Below are 13,949 nucleotides of genomic sequence, written 5' to 3'. Positions count from 1 at the left end.
GGCCTAGAAATTCAGTGGGCTTTGCGCCCAGTGACCGCCCAAAGAGGGCTTCTGCGCCAGTCTGCAAACTTCGGGCGAACTTCATTGACGCGCTAATTGCGGCGGTAGCCGTTAGTGCTGCGCCGCCACCGATGACGTCATCGGTGTGCGCAGCGCCCCGGTTCCGCCCCGACACCGGCCCGATCCCCATCTTCAGTAGCGGCCGCCTCTTCCGTGGCGGCCGCTAATAACATCCGGAGACCGGGTCCTTACTGCAGCCTTAGCGGGGCGCTTTAAGGTGGAGGTGCGGCCGGCCGCTTTTTCGGCGGCCGCCTGCCCGCACCTCCTTCCCCGGCCTCCTCCACCGCCCCTCCCTCCCCCCCCCCCCCCCCGCGGCATTGCCGGCTGGTTTCCGGGAGCCCGGCACTTCTCCGTTGTGCCGGGCTCTTTTGCCGGCACTCTCGATCGGGGCTCCGGCTGTTGCAGGCACCTCCCCCTTAAGAGAGGGAGGAAGGCCTGCAGTACCGCAGCCTGCTGCTCCGCTGCAGGTGGCGCTGCGGCAACTAGCGCGCCGATATTCAGTTTCAGCGCCCCAAGCGGGGGCGGCCACACCCTTGAATAGCGGCCGGCTTCGACTTGGGGCGCTGAAACTGAATATCGGTTGGGCGCGAGTGGCTCCGCGCCCAGCGGTAAATTCTGGGCACCAGCGAGCTGGCGGGGCTATACCTAATTTCTAGGCCAATGTCTTTAATCTTCATTTGGGTACTAAGTATAGTAATTGATTTCTCTGTTTCCACGGGCAAATAAATTTACATTTGACTATTGAGTTGTTGAACAACTAAATTTAAGATAGCTTTGATTTAGATGGCCCACAATTACAAAAAGTTTGGCAAATTTAAAATTTGTAATTATAAGTTTTAAAATCCAATTCTGCTGTTTATTTTCAGCAGGAAACACAGTCTCCTCCGGTCCAGAAACTTCAGACACCTATGGTTGTTTCTGGAGCTGCAAATAGATCCATTTTTTTCAAGCCCTCTTTGACCCCTGGAGGGCAGGGTAACAGACATATCGACAGGACGGAGATTCGAAACAATGTAAGAAATAAATGTTATTTTTTTAAATACCTGCCTGTTATATTTGCTTAATAGCTTTATTGGTTATACAGGTTAAGCATCCCAAATCCAGAGTTCCAGATTCTGGGACGATTGGTGGCAGGGGTCTGGAATCCATAAAATGTTCCAGAATCCAGACACCCTGAGGGAGGCTTACCAAAAACCGGAAATAGCACAACCTGGGCCCAGGCATTTCCGGACTCAGCACGTGTTTCTAATGTCCGAAGTCCGGAAATATTGCAACCTGGGCTCGGATTTCTGGACTTCGGACATCAGAAACACGTTCCGAAGTCCAGAAAAACCCGAAAACCGGCTCGGCCTCGGTCCCGAGGTTGCCGGATTCATGCCGCTCAACCTGTATTTGCATTTTCTGTGTTTCCCATATTCCATTGTTACATACAGCAATGGAACAGGCCATTTGGCCCAACTAGTCCATGCCGGCGTTTATACTCCACTTGAGCCTCCTCCCATCCTTCCAAGGTGGTAGAGAGAAAAAGGGGAATCACAGACCGGTAAGCCTGACATTGGTAGTGGGGAAAATGCTAGAGTCCATTATAAAGGATGTAATAGCAGAGCACTTGGAAAACAGTGACAGGATCGGACAAAGTCAACATGGATTCACAAAAGGTAAATCGTGCTTGACTAATCTACTGGAATTTTTTGAGGATGTAACTGGTAAAATAGATACGGGAGAACCAGTGGATGTGGTGTATCTGGTCTTTCAGAAGGCCTTCGATAAGGTCCCGCATAAGAGATTAGCGTGTAAAGTTAAGGCACATGGGATTGGGGGCAAGGTATTGACTTGGATAGAGAACTGGTTGGCAGACAGAAAGCAGAGAGTTGGAATAAATGGGTCTTTTTCCGAATGGCAGGCAATGACTGGTGGGGTACCGCAGGGATCGGTCCTTGGACCCCAGCTATTCACAATATACAGGAAACTTTGTGCTATCCGGCACCGACGGGACCGAGCTGGTGCCGTTCCCTCAAAACTGCCGGACACACCAGCGCTGATGTTGAAACATACGGAGATTTTCAGCTCCGTGTGAATCAACAAACCCTGTTGCTTAGCAACAGCTTCTAAACAGTCGGCAAGCGTCTCTAGCTGAAGCTGTTGCTTAGCTACAGACCTTGCAGAGCTTGACTGTTGAGAAAAAAGCAACGAAAAGAAAAAAAAACTAACAACGGCTCCTGATTTTTGCCGGACATTTAGCCTCCGGATAACACAGTTTCCTGTATATGAATGATCTGGACAAGGGAACTAGATGTAATATCTCCAAATTTGCAGACAACACAAAGCTGGGTGGGCGTGTGTGCTGTGAGGAGGATGTTGAGAAACTCCAGGATGATTTGGACATGTTGGGTGATTGGGCAGAAACATGGCAGATGCAATATAACGTGGATAAATGTGAGGTTATCCACTTTGGTGGCAAAAACAGGAAGGCAGATTATTACCTAAATGGCAATAGATTGGGAGAAGGGGAAGTGCAACGAGATCTGGGTGTCCTTGTGCACCAGTTGCTGAAGGTAAGCATGCAGGTGCAGCAGGCGGTTAAGAAGGCGAATGGTATGTTGGCCTTCGTAGCGAGAGGGTTCGAGTACAGTAACAAGGATGTCTTGCTGCAGTTGTCCAGGGCCTTGGTGAGACCACAGCTTGAGTATTGTGTGCAGTTTTGGTTGCCTTATCTGAGGAAGGATGTTCTTGCCATGGAAGGAGTTCAGCGAAGATTCACCAGGCTGATACATGGGATGGCAGGAATGACGTATGAGGAGAGATTGGGTCGATTGGACTTGTACTCGCTGGAGTTTAGAAGAATGAGAAGTGATCTCATTGAAACTTATAAAATTCTGACAGGACTGGACAGACTAGATGCAGGAAGGATGTTCCCGATGGTCGGGGAGTCCAGAACCAGGGGGACACAGTCTAAGGATTAAGGGTAGGCCATTTAGGACAGAAATGAGGAGGAATTTCTTCACCCAGAGAGTGGTGAACCTGTGGAACTCTCTACCACAGAAGGCGGTGGAGGCCAATTCATTAAATATATTCAAGAAGGAGTTGGATATATTTCTTAAGGCTAAAGGGATCAAGGGGTATGGAGAGAAAGCAGGGACCGGGTACTGAATTTGGATGATCAGCCGTGATCGCATTGAATAGCGGAGCAGGTTCGAGGGGCCGAATGGCCTACTCCTGCTCCTATCTTCTATGTTTCTATGTTTCCTCATCTAACTCTATCAGAATAGCCCTCTATTCCCTTCTCCCTCGTATGCTTATCTAGCTTCCCCTTAACTACATCTATACTATTTGCCTCAACTATACTCCCTGTGGTAGTGAGTTCCACATTCTCACCACTCTCTGGGTAAAGAAGTTTCCTCTGAATTCCCTATTTTATTTCTTGGTGACTATCTTATATTGATGACCTCTAGTTTTGCTCTTCCCCACAAGTGGAAAAACTCTCTGTCTACGCTATCAAAACCTTTCATAATTTTAAAGACCTCTATTAAGTCACCCCTCAGCCTTCTCTTTTCAGGAGAAAAGAGTCCCAGCCTGTTCATCCTTACCTGATATGTATACCCTCGCATTTCTGGTATCATCCTTGTAAATCTTCTCTGCACCCTCTCCAGTGCCTCTATATCCTTTTTATAATATGGCGACCAAAACTGCACACACTACTTCCAAGTGTGGTATCACCAAGGTTTGATACAAGTTTAGCATATCTTCTCTACTTTTCAGTTCTATCCCTCTAGAAATAAATCCTAGTGCTTAGTTTGCTTTTTTTATGGCCTTATTGACTTTGTCGCAACTTTTAGTGATTTGTACTCCCAGATCCCTTTGTTCCTCCATCCCATTTAAGTTCTTATTTTCCAAGTAATATGTGACCTCCTTATTTTTCTTACCAAAATATAATATCTCACACTTGTCTATGTTGAAATTAATTTGCCAATTATATCCCCATTCTTCAAGTTTATTAATGTTGTCTTGTAATTTGTTGCAGTCCTCCTCGGTGTTAACTATCCCTCCCAATTTGGTGTCGTCCGCAAATTTAAAAATTGGGATTTTTTATTCCAAAGTCTAAATCATGAATATATAAATTGTGAATGACAGTGATCTCAGCACTGATCTTTGTGGGACCCCACTTCCCACCTTCTGCCACTCTGAATAGCTACCCTTTCCCCATCTCTCTTGCTTTCTGTCTTTCAGCCAGCTAGCTATCCATTCTGCTAATTGTCCCTGACTCCACATGGTCTGACCTTATTCATTGGTCTATTATATGGTACCTTATCGAAATAAGGAAATCTAGATATATATCATCATCTGCATTGCCCTTGTCTACTCTCTCTCTTATCTCTTCAAAGATTCAGTGAGGTTAGTCAAGTAAGACTTTCCCTTTTGAAATCCATGTTGACTATTCATTATTATATTTTTGGTTTCTAGATGTTTTTCTATTTTCTTTCATGGATTCCATTATTTTTACTACTACCGATGTTAAGCTGACTGGTCTATAGTCCCCTGGACATGTTCTATCTCCCTTCTTAAATATAGGTACAGGAAACTTTGGTTTATCCGGAGGTTAACTGTCCGGAATGCTCGAGCCACCGGCAAAAATCAGGAGCCGTTTCGTTAGTTTTTTTTTCTTTTCGTTGCTTTTTTTTCCACCAGTCAGGCTCTGCAAGGTCTCGCTGAAGCTGTTGCTAAGCTACAGAGACGATTGCAAGGTATGGCCGACTGTTTAGAAGCTGTTGCTAAGCAACAGGGTTTGTTGCCAGATACGGAGCTCAAAATCTCTATGTTTCAACATTAGCGCTGGTTTGTCTGGCAGTTTTGATGGGACAGCAACAGCTCGGTCCAGTCGGTGCCGGATAGCACACAGTTTCCTGTAGTATGTTAGCTATCCACCAGTCCTTTGGCACTATACCTTTTTCTAATGAATTTTTAAATATGTGTAATAGTACCTCTGCTATCTCTCCCTTAGATTCTTTTAAAATGCGCGGATGCAATCTGTCAGGACCAGAGGTTTTAATCCCCTGAGTTTGATTAGTTTATTAAATATTTCTCCTCTATTTTAAATCTTAGAATGGAATCGTAGAGCCCGTGCCGGCTCTCTGCAAGAGCACTTCAGCTAGTCCCACTCCCCCGCCCTTTCACCGTAGCCTTGCAAATTTTTTTCCTTCAGGTACTTATCCATGCGGTTATATCATTTCTAATCTCCTCTTCCGATGTCATGTCACAAACTTCGAAATTGTACTCCCTATACCTAAGTCTGTCATTTATAACCAGAAAAGCAATGGTCCTAATACTGACCCCTTGGGGGACCCCACTGCATACTTCTCTCCAATCAGGAAAAACAACCGTTCACTACTTTCTGCCTTCTATCCCTTAGCCAGTTACGTACCCAAGTTAACACCGTCCCTTTAAATACCATGTGCTACTATTTTCCTAATCAGTCTGTCGTGGTATTTATCAAATGACTTTTTAAAGTCCATATATACAATATCTACTACACTACCTTCATCAACCGTCTGTTACTTCATGTAGGAAATTGTGAATGTGTATCGGCATCCTACCACTCCACGTAGGAATTACACAGAGCTGTTCTCATCATGTTTAATGGGAACTGGAGCACAGTTTAATGGATGAGTTTTGGAGTACCCAGTCACAATGAGTAACTGTAACCTCTTGAGAAGCAATTTCAGTTTCAACGGTGCTATGGATTTGGCACTAGAAACTATTAAATGTAGTTGTGACTTCAGTTATTTTGATTGTAACCATACTTCAGTCCACGAAGTATGCTGGTATGTTGCACTGGGCAGAAATGGTGCTTCTAGGTTAAAACAACATGAAAGTTACGTAATGAAATGTCCAGCAGTTTACCAAATGTAAGCAAGCCAAATAATGTACTTAATTTTTACTTTTTGGGGTACTTCAGCTTTAAATGAGTATCCAATTTTGTAAGCTGCCAAATTTTATTTGTTGTTTGATTTGACTTTAAAAACTGTATAATCTAAACAAGTATATCAAAGGGATTGTATATATATTTTAAAAAATAGGTCCAGGTATTCAATTTCAATCTCTCTTTGTGATTTCAGATAGTGAGGGAGAAATCGCCTGTCCCTGAAATAAGGCTTCAAACAACAAAAAGGTATGGTACCTGCAATACTATTGGCATCAAGTTACTTTGTCAGACATGAATTTTAAAATACTGTATCATTAATTAGTCCATTTTTCTTAGGCACTCTCCCTTTTTATTTGTATTGTAGTGATAACAGCTGTTCGTATCAACTAATTGGTTCTCATGCAACCAATGGCCTCACATCTGGGGGAGCTGGAGGAAAAATGAAGAGAGAAAAAGGGCATTACTCATCCAGAGGTGCACAGGAGGTTAGAGTAAATTGACTTTTAATTCTCAAACACTGAGTATTGCTTGCTAGTGTTTCAAGCATCAGCACTGAATCTTTATCCAGGCATTTCTGCAGAGTGATTGTTACACTGTTGAGCTTTCCCTTTATACAGTATTCCTTGCATGTGTTGTTGCAAGAAATGTTGGTTTGACTCTTTATTCTAAATGATGGATTTTTGTGCCTTTTTTGAGTTTTGTGAATGGCGCAGATTATTTATTTCCACACTTAACTTGTGCTGTTACACAGTTTATTGTTGGACATCTGCTAGAACCCGCTAATTATATTTACTAAACATTGAAGAGAATTGTATTCTGCTCAAACTTGTGGATTTGTCATAGAATAGTCAAATGAATGAATGAATGAATGAATGAATCTGAATGGGGAAAACAGCAGGAAAACTTCAATACAGGTACACTGTCCCTTATCCGAAAGCCTTGGGACCAGCTGAGTTTCGGTTTTCGGAATTTTTCGGATTTCAGAAGGTATTATAAGACTGGGAAATTTGTATTTAATATAAATTTTAAAAGTTCAGGCTACCTCTTGCGACTGTTCCGTGTCTCATTCCCCTTCCTGCTTCTCTGGAAAGCCGGATATCGGCTGACTCCTACTAAGCTGGCCCGCAAATCAGGTCGGGTGGGGGGGGGGGAAAGAATATCGGACCGGCCGCTGTATTGTTGGGTTCACTCTCCCGGTACCACCTCCACACTGCCCGGCTCGGCCTGCAATCTCCTACCCAGGAGGGAACTCTGTGACCCTCTGCCCTGCTCAGCATAAGTCACGCGCCACTCTGGTCATGTCGTGCGCACGACTTACGCTGAACGAAAAAAAAATTGGTTTTTAGAGGTTTTCGGTTTTCGGAAGTTCGGATAAAGGATAGTCTACCTGTAGTAATAAAAGGTGCATTTATTATGGTACTATTTATAGCTATTGGTGAAATTTGCAGGTGACGTGGAAATGAAGAGTCTGTCATTCACAAACCTCTAAAGGGCAGAAAAATCCTTCAGTGATTTTTGTACTGATGGTTACAATTACACTGCGAATGAGAGACAATACAAAAGGTTAGATTATTTAACATTTTCCGATAGCCACAGCTCCATTTGTCAAATCAAGCTGGTGATGCTTTGTGAAAAGATGCAAAACTGCTCCATGTAAGATCCTTCCTTTCCTGCCCCTTCCTATATTTAAAAATTAGTGTTCTGTTTTTAAAAAGAACTTTAGAATAAGGCAGCCGGTAGGGGAGTAGCTATTGTGGCTGCAGTTTGGTGCAAATCCTGAAAGGGACAGGTTCTCGGCAGTTTGCCTCACTTCTCACCCCTAGTTTGATGTATTAATTTTCATAACATAAGAAATAGGAGCTGGAGTAGGCCATTTGGCCCTTCGAGCCTGCTCCACCATTCAACAAGATTATGGCTGATCTTCTACCTCAACTCCACCTTCCCGCACTATCCCCATATCCCTTAATTCCCCAAAATCTGTCAACCTCTGTCTTGAATATACTCAATGACTGAGCATCCACAGCTCTCGGGTAGAGAATTCCAAAGATTCACAGCCCTTTGAGTGAAGAAATTTCTCCTCATCTCAGTCCTAAATGGCTGATCCCTTATTCTGAGACTGTAATTCCGTGTTCTAGATTCCCCAGCCAGGGGAAACATTTTCCCAGCATTAATCCTGTCAAACCCCGTAAGAATTTTCTGTGTTTCAATTCGATCACCTCTCATTCTTGAAAGCACTAGGGAATATAGGCCTAGTCTACTCAATCTCTCCTCATAGGGCAATCCCCTCATCCCAGGAACCAGTCTAGTGAACCTTCGTTGCACTCCCTCTAAGGCAAGTATGTCTTTTCTTAGGTAACGAGACCCGAACTGTACACAGTACTCCAGGTGTGGCCTCACCAATGCCCTGTATATTTGTAGTAAGACTTCTTTACTCTTATACTCTAATCCCTTTGTATCAGAAGCTAACATATCGTTTGCTTTCTTAGTTGCTTGCCGTACCTGCATGTTAACTTTCTGTACAACGACACCCGGGTCCCTCTTGAGTGCAAACATTTCCCAGTCTCTCACCATTCAAAAAATATTCTGCTTTTTTGTTTTTCCTGCCAAAGTGGATAACTTCAAACTTCCCCACATTGTATACTATTTGCCATGTTCTTGCCCACTCAGTCAACCTGTCTACATCTCTCTGCAGCCTCATTGCATCCTCCTCACAGCTTACTTTCCCACCTAACTTTGTATCATCAGCAAACTTGGATAAGTTACACTCAGTCCCTTCATCTAAGTCATTAATATAGATTGTAAATAGCTGAGACCCAAGCACTGATCCTTGCGGTATCCCACTAGTTACAGCCTGCCAACCTGAAAAAGTCTGTTTATTCCTACTCTCTTATCTGTCCATTAACCAATCCTCAATCCATGCTAATATATTACAGGTAGACTATCCTTTATCCGAAAACCTCGGGACCAGCCGAGTTTCGGATAAAGGAGAATTTCGGATTTCGGAAGGTGGGTCGGCGGGGGGTCGTGCGCACGACTTACGCTGACGCTCGGCGGGGGTCGGGGCCGGCGGGGTCCGCGGGGGGGTCGGCGGTTGTCGGGGCCGGCGGGGTCCGCGGGGGGGTCGGCGGTTGTCGGGGCCGGCGGGGTCCGCGGGGGGGTCGGCGGTTGTCGGGGTTGGCGGGGTCCGCGGGGGGGGTCGGCGGTTGTCGGGGCCGGGGGGGTCGGCGGTTGGCGGGGCCGGCGGGGTCCGCGGGGGGGTCGGCGGCTGGTGGGGTCCGCGGGGGGGGGGGGGTCGGCGGTTGTCAGGGCTGGCGGGGTCCGCGGGGGGGGGGTCGGCGGTTGTCGGGGCCGGGGGGGTCGGCGGTTGTCGGGGCTGGCGTTGTCGGGGCCGGCGGGGTCCGCGGGGGAGTCGGCGGCTGGCGGGGTCAGCGGTTGTCGGGGCTGGCGGGGTCCGCGGGGGGGGGGGTCGGCGGTTGTCGAGGCCGGCAGGGTCCGCGGGGGGGTCGGCGGTTGTCAGGGCTGGCGGGGTCGGCGGTTGTCGGGGCTGGCGGGGGGGGCCGGCGGGGGGTCGTGCGCACGACTTACCCTTTATCCGAACTTCCGCAACCGGAACCCTCTAAAAACCGAAGGTTTTTTCGTTCAGCGTAAGTCGTACGCACGACTTACGCTGAACGAAAAAACCTTCGGTTTTTAGAGGGTTTCGGTTTTCGGAAGTCCGGATAAAGGGTAGTCTACCTGTACCTCCAATCCCGTAAGTCCTAATTTTGTGTAATAACCTCTTGTTTGGCACCTTATCGAATGCTTTTTGAAAATCCAAATACACTACATCCACTGGTTACCCCTTATCCATCCTACTAGTTACATCTTCAAAAACCTCTTAACAGATTTGTCAAACACATAAAACCATGTTGACTCTGCCTAATCATATTACGATTTTCTAAGTACTCTTACCACGCCCCTAATAATAGATTCTAGCATTTTGCCTACTACCGATGTCAGGCCATCTGGCCTATAGTTTCCTGTTTTTTCGCTTTCTCCTTTCTTAAATAGTGGGGTTATGTTTGCTACCTTCCAATCCTGGGGGACTGTTTAGATTAATACCAGTGCATCCACTATCTCTGCATCTATCTTTTAAATCCCTAGGGTGCAGGTCGTCGGGTCCTGGGGATTTGTCGCCACTTAGTCCCATTAATTTTTCCAGTACTGTGCCTTTACTTGTACTGATTTCTTTAAGTTCCTCATTCTCTCTAGACCCTTGGTTTCCCATTATTTGCGGAATGTTTTTTGTGTCTTCTACCGTGAAGACAGATGCAAAGTATTTGTTTAATGTCTCTGCCATTTCCTATTGCCCATTATAATTTCTCCAAATATATTTTGAACTACATTAAAAGAGTGAAGAAGACTGCCAAAGATAGGTAATCTAACATTAGTTGGGTCTGATAATATAGCTTAAGGGATACATGGACATGGGTTATAAGACAGTAACCTATTTAGAATTTAGGTGAATGATCCCAATATTACTAACCACCGAAGTCTAAAAATATTGCGATTGTATGCTCCTGACACCTTGCCCATTTTGTATTCTTAAGTGACTTTTTAGAAAATCCCTAAACAATTGAATTATTTTTTCTTAGCAACTTATATTGCTGTTTTCAAAGGACTTGTGTCTGGCTCTGTTTACATGTTCACAAAGAACGATGAAATGAAAATCAAACATTGGCTAAGAGGCATAAAACAAAATAAATATTACCAAGAAAATAATTTGAGCAGAAGTGATGTGGCCTAGAGCTATGGAGCAGCGCAGAGTTGGGTCTGGAACCGGACAAAACAGACTTGCCCAGACTCCACATGGCAGAATCCAGAGCCTTTCGAGCAGTATTGTGAATAGCCCAAAAGGGCCAAAATGCAAGTTTTGCAATAAAGTCCCTCAAGTTAGCAACACTGCTGTCTTGTGAACTAAGTGGCTTTGAGCCCTGGAATTAAATTGCAACCTTTTAATTAATTTCCTCTTATTGTTTTATGTGACGTGTGTACTGTATTATAGTTGACATTGCAAACATTTTTGAGATGCATGTTTACTTGCCATTTATAGGAGTGATGCAATATGTTTGCTCATTGCCAAATGGCATTTGTGCTGTATATTACAACTATAACTGCAAATATTGTGTCCTCTGCAGGTACAGGCCCCGGAACTGCCAGAAGTATCTTTACCAATTAAAACTACAGCATTGCCTACCTTCAACTTTGGCTCCCCTTCTACAGCTGTAACACCCATTGTAACAAAATCTTTTTCTGACAAGGTAAATGCTTGTTGCTTTTTTTGTTTGCCTGGTTTTTCACATGTTTTCATGGTATATACCCATTGCAGAGGGTGTGGATCACATCCAGCTCATGCCAGTGCATCTCATAGCTCTGTCCTGGGGGATTCCTACTACAGCATTTTGGTGCAATTGCCTGTTGAAGTATGCCCTTTGCAGTAGAGTTATAAATGTTGGTTGTAGGTTTAAACTTCGAAATACCTTGATTTTCTCTTGCCGTCTGTATCAAAAAAAGTAAAAAGTTTGTACCTTTTTGAAGCTGACGAGATTCAATTTCTGTTCATGGAAAGCACTTTGGCTTTTGCCATCTTTTTGCAAAGGAAAGTAAACTTAGAAGTTTGAGATTTAGTATACGCTTACACACAAATTTCTGGGACACTTGTGAAATCTAGTGTTGCATGCAAAATAAGCACATCATCTAAATGTTTGGCATCATACCATCTGACAGGGTGGTTTTTTGCCCTCTGACAGCAATATTGACGAACACCTTGGATCAGATCAGTTACTTACCTAGGCCAGGGTAAGAAGCAGTTTAACAAAAAAGTGGAAAAGAGCAGCTCTGAAACCTGTATCCTCTTTATTCACATACAGGCAGTGGTATCCAGTCCTAGCAGTGTTGCCTTTACCTTTTCTACACCGAATATAAAAGCAACCGAGGCAAATCTGCAACCTGTTTCAGTGTCTGTAAGTAATTTTGTTGGGCAAAAATCATTATAAATTTCCATTGTTTGAGAGTAAACTGTCTTCAAAAAATGTCATCTCCATATTGGCTCAATTTATTTCTACAATTTGAGTAGTTGGATTGGAGATCATTCGGCACAACTTCCAAATTATTGAACATACTTCTTCTTTCATATGGTAGTAGTAAAGCAAATCAAATGTCAATATCGAAGTCAGATATCCAGGCCAAAGCTTCCGGTGTAACAGCGTGGATATCTTGTAGGCTGGCTGCGAATTTCCTCTGAGGGCAGTGCTCTAGGGTCCGATTAGGAGCTCCACAGTCACATGATGGGGATGCTTTAATCTTTTATGGAGAAGATGGCAGCATCTACCATGACTGTTCTGAGACGGTTGATAGTTGTCCACTGTTTGCGAGGAAGGTTTGGTCCTTCAGGTTGTATTGTGGGGTCCTCTATAAGGAATCCATTCCGTATGTTGCAGTTCTTCCAAGCATTTCACCATCGGTCATCAAGGCTGAGGGAGATTGCTGAAGGGCTTCGGCGACAGTCCAAAATGGCCTTCTAGATTTGAGGTGGGTTGGTGGTAGGTTGTTCAAGTCGGCATGTCTTTGTTGGTGTAGCAGTTGTATTCTCTGGAGACTATATTTGCGGCGTAGGTGCGGTGGTGCGATGTTTGCAAGCACGGGCAGCCAAGGTGTTGGTGTCGAGAAAAGCACACCAGTAATAATTCTCGTAGAATTCAGCTGAACATCAACTGATTTGACATGCGGACTTGATAGCCATACCAGAGAGCAGTACTCCGCTGTAGAGTACACCAAGGTGAGTGCTGCTGTACGGAGGGTTTGAGCGTCTGCTCCCCATGTGGATCCGGCGAGTTTCTGGGTCAAGTTGACCCTCTTTAATATAGAGATGCTGTCTATACGACAGGGTGCGATCAAGCATGACTCCTAATTACATGGGGTTTTTGGCATGGTTTACCTCTGCGCCACAAAAGGAAACTTTCAAAGCTTGGTTTGCTTGATGGCTGTTTAGGTGGAATGTCAAGATGACAGTCTATTGAGGGTTTGGCTGAAGTCGCCATCAGCATAAGTAGGCCTCTATCCTCTGTAAATCACTGGTCAGGTTCTCCTTGGTGATGGACAGGTTCATGTTTTGCGTGGCCAAGGCAATGTCATCAGCGTATACGAACTTGCGGGACTCTGTTTCGGGCAGGTCACTGGTGTAAACGTTGAATAACATGGGTGCCAGGACAGAACCCTGTGGGAGTCCATTGTTCACTGTCCTATATCTGCTCTTCTGGGCACCAGTGTACACACTGAAGCGTCGGTTGCTAAGTATGGAGTTGAGAAGTTGGATCTTTGTTGAACATAAAGTGGCAGCAATAGTGGATTTTGGTATAATGTTGTCTGCACTTGTAGAAATTGATGCTACTATTTTTCTTCTTTTTCCACACCCCTCTTCCCCACCATCACAAAGACTGGATTTACCTTTAGTGAGCCAATTGACAAATCAGTTCCACTTGTCTTTGTATCTGCTAGACCATCCATTAATGCAGGTATACACATTTTTACTAATATATATATAATTATATATATATATAAAAATTAATTAATGAGCCATCAGCACAGAGCTTGACACTGACGACTGAAAATCTTTTATGCAATCTTTTAGCAAAATGCACCTCATCGCCTTCTATTTGTACACCAACAAACAAGAGAAAAGATGAATGTGATGGACCATTGAAACCTGCCAAAACTCTGAAGCAAGGCAGTGTCTTGGACATCTTAAAAGGGCCTGGTGAGTACTCCTTTTTTAAAGAGCATTTAGAAACAAGCCCGTTTCCCCCCCCGCCCCCGCTCTAACAAAAGTAGTATCCATCTTGTAGGGTTCACTTGGAGGATAGCCAGCAAGCTGCCACATAGAAGATAATCATGAACTCTATTAACACTTGGCTTGACAGCTAGACTGTGG

The 13,949-nt window shown here is 44.7% G+C and overlaps 1 protein-coding gene across 4 annotated transcripts in view; it reads left to right on the top strand.

Moving 5' to 3' along the window:
* Positions 1 to 13,949, top strand: part of nup153 (nucleoporin 153) — a 70,750-nt gene that overhangs the window by 33,286 nt on the left and 23,515 nt on the right. For 2 of the 4 annotated variants that reach the window (XM_085988899.1, XM_085988902.1), the window contains 7 exons: positions 927 to 1,073; positions 6,174 to 6,226; positions 6,345 to 6,465; positions 11,158 to 11,280; positions 11,890 to 11,982; positions 13,455 to 13,533; positions 13,650 to 13,775. In XM_085988899.1, coding sequence (XP_085845025.1) covers positions 927 to 1,073; positions 6,174 to 6,226; positions 6,345 to 6,465; positions 11,158 to 11,280; positions 11,890 to 11,982; positions 13,455 to 13,533; positions 13,650 to 13,775 — 742 coding nt within the window. The remainder of the gene's footprint in view (positions 1 to 926; positions 1,074 to 6,173; positions 6,227 to 6,344; positions 6,466 to 11,157; positions 11,281 to 11,889; positions 11,983 to 13,454; positions 13,534 to 13,649; positions 13,776 to 13,949) is intronic. The other 2 variants (XM_085988903.1, XM_085988900.1) reach the window with 1 other exon arrangement.

The sequence above is a fragment of the Somniosus microcephalus genome, chromosome 5 (genome assembly GCF_052327205.1).
Source record: "Somniosus microcephalus isolate GS21.2 chromosome 5, FLI_Smic_1.0, whole genome shotgun sequence".
NCBI classification, from domain to species: domain Eukaryota; kingdom Metazoa; phylum Chordata; class Chondrichthyes; order Squaliformes; family Somniosidae; genus Somniosus; species Somniosus microcephalus.
This window is presented reverse-complemented; position numbering and strand designations above follow the sequence as displayed.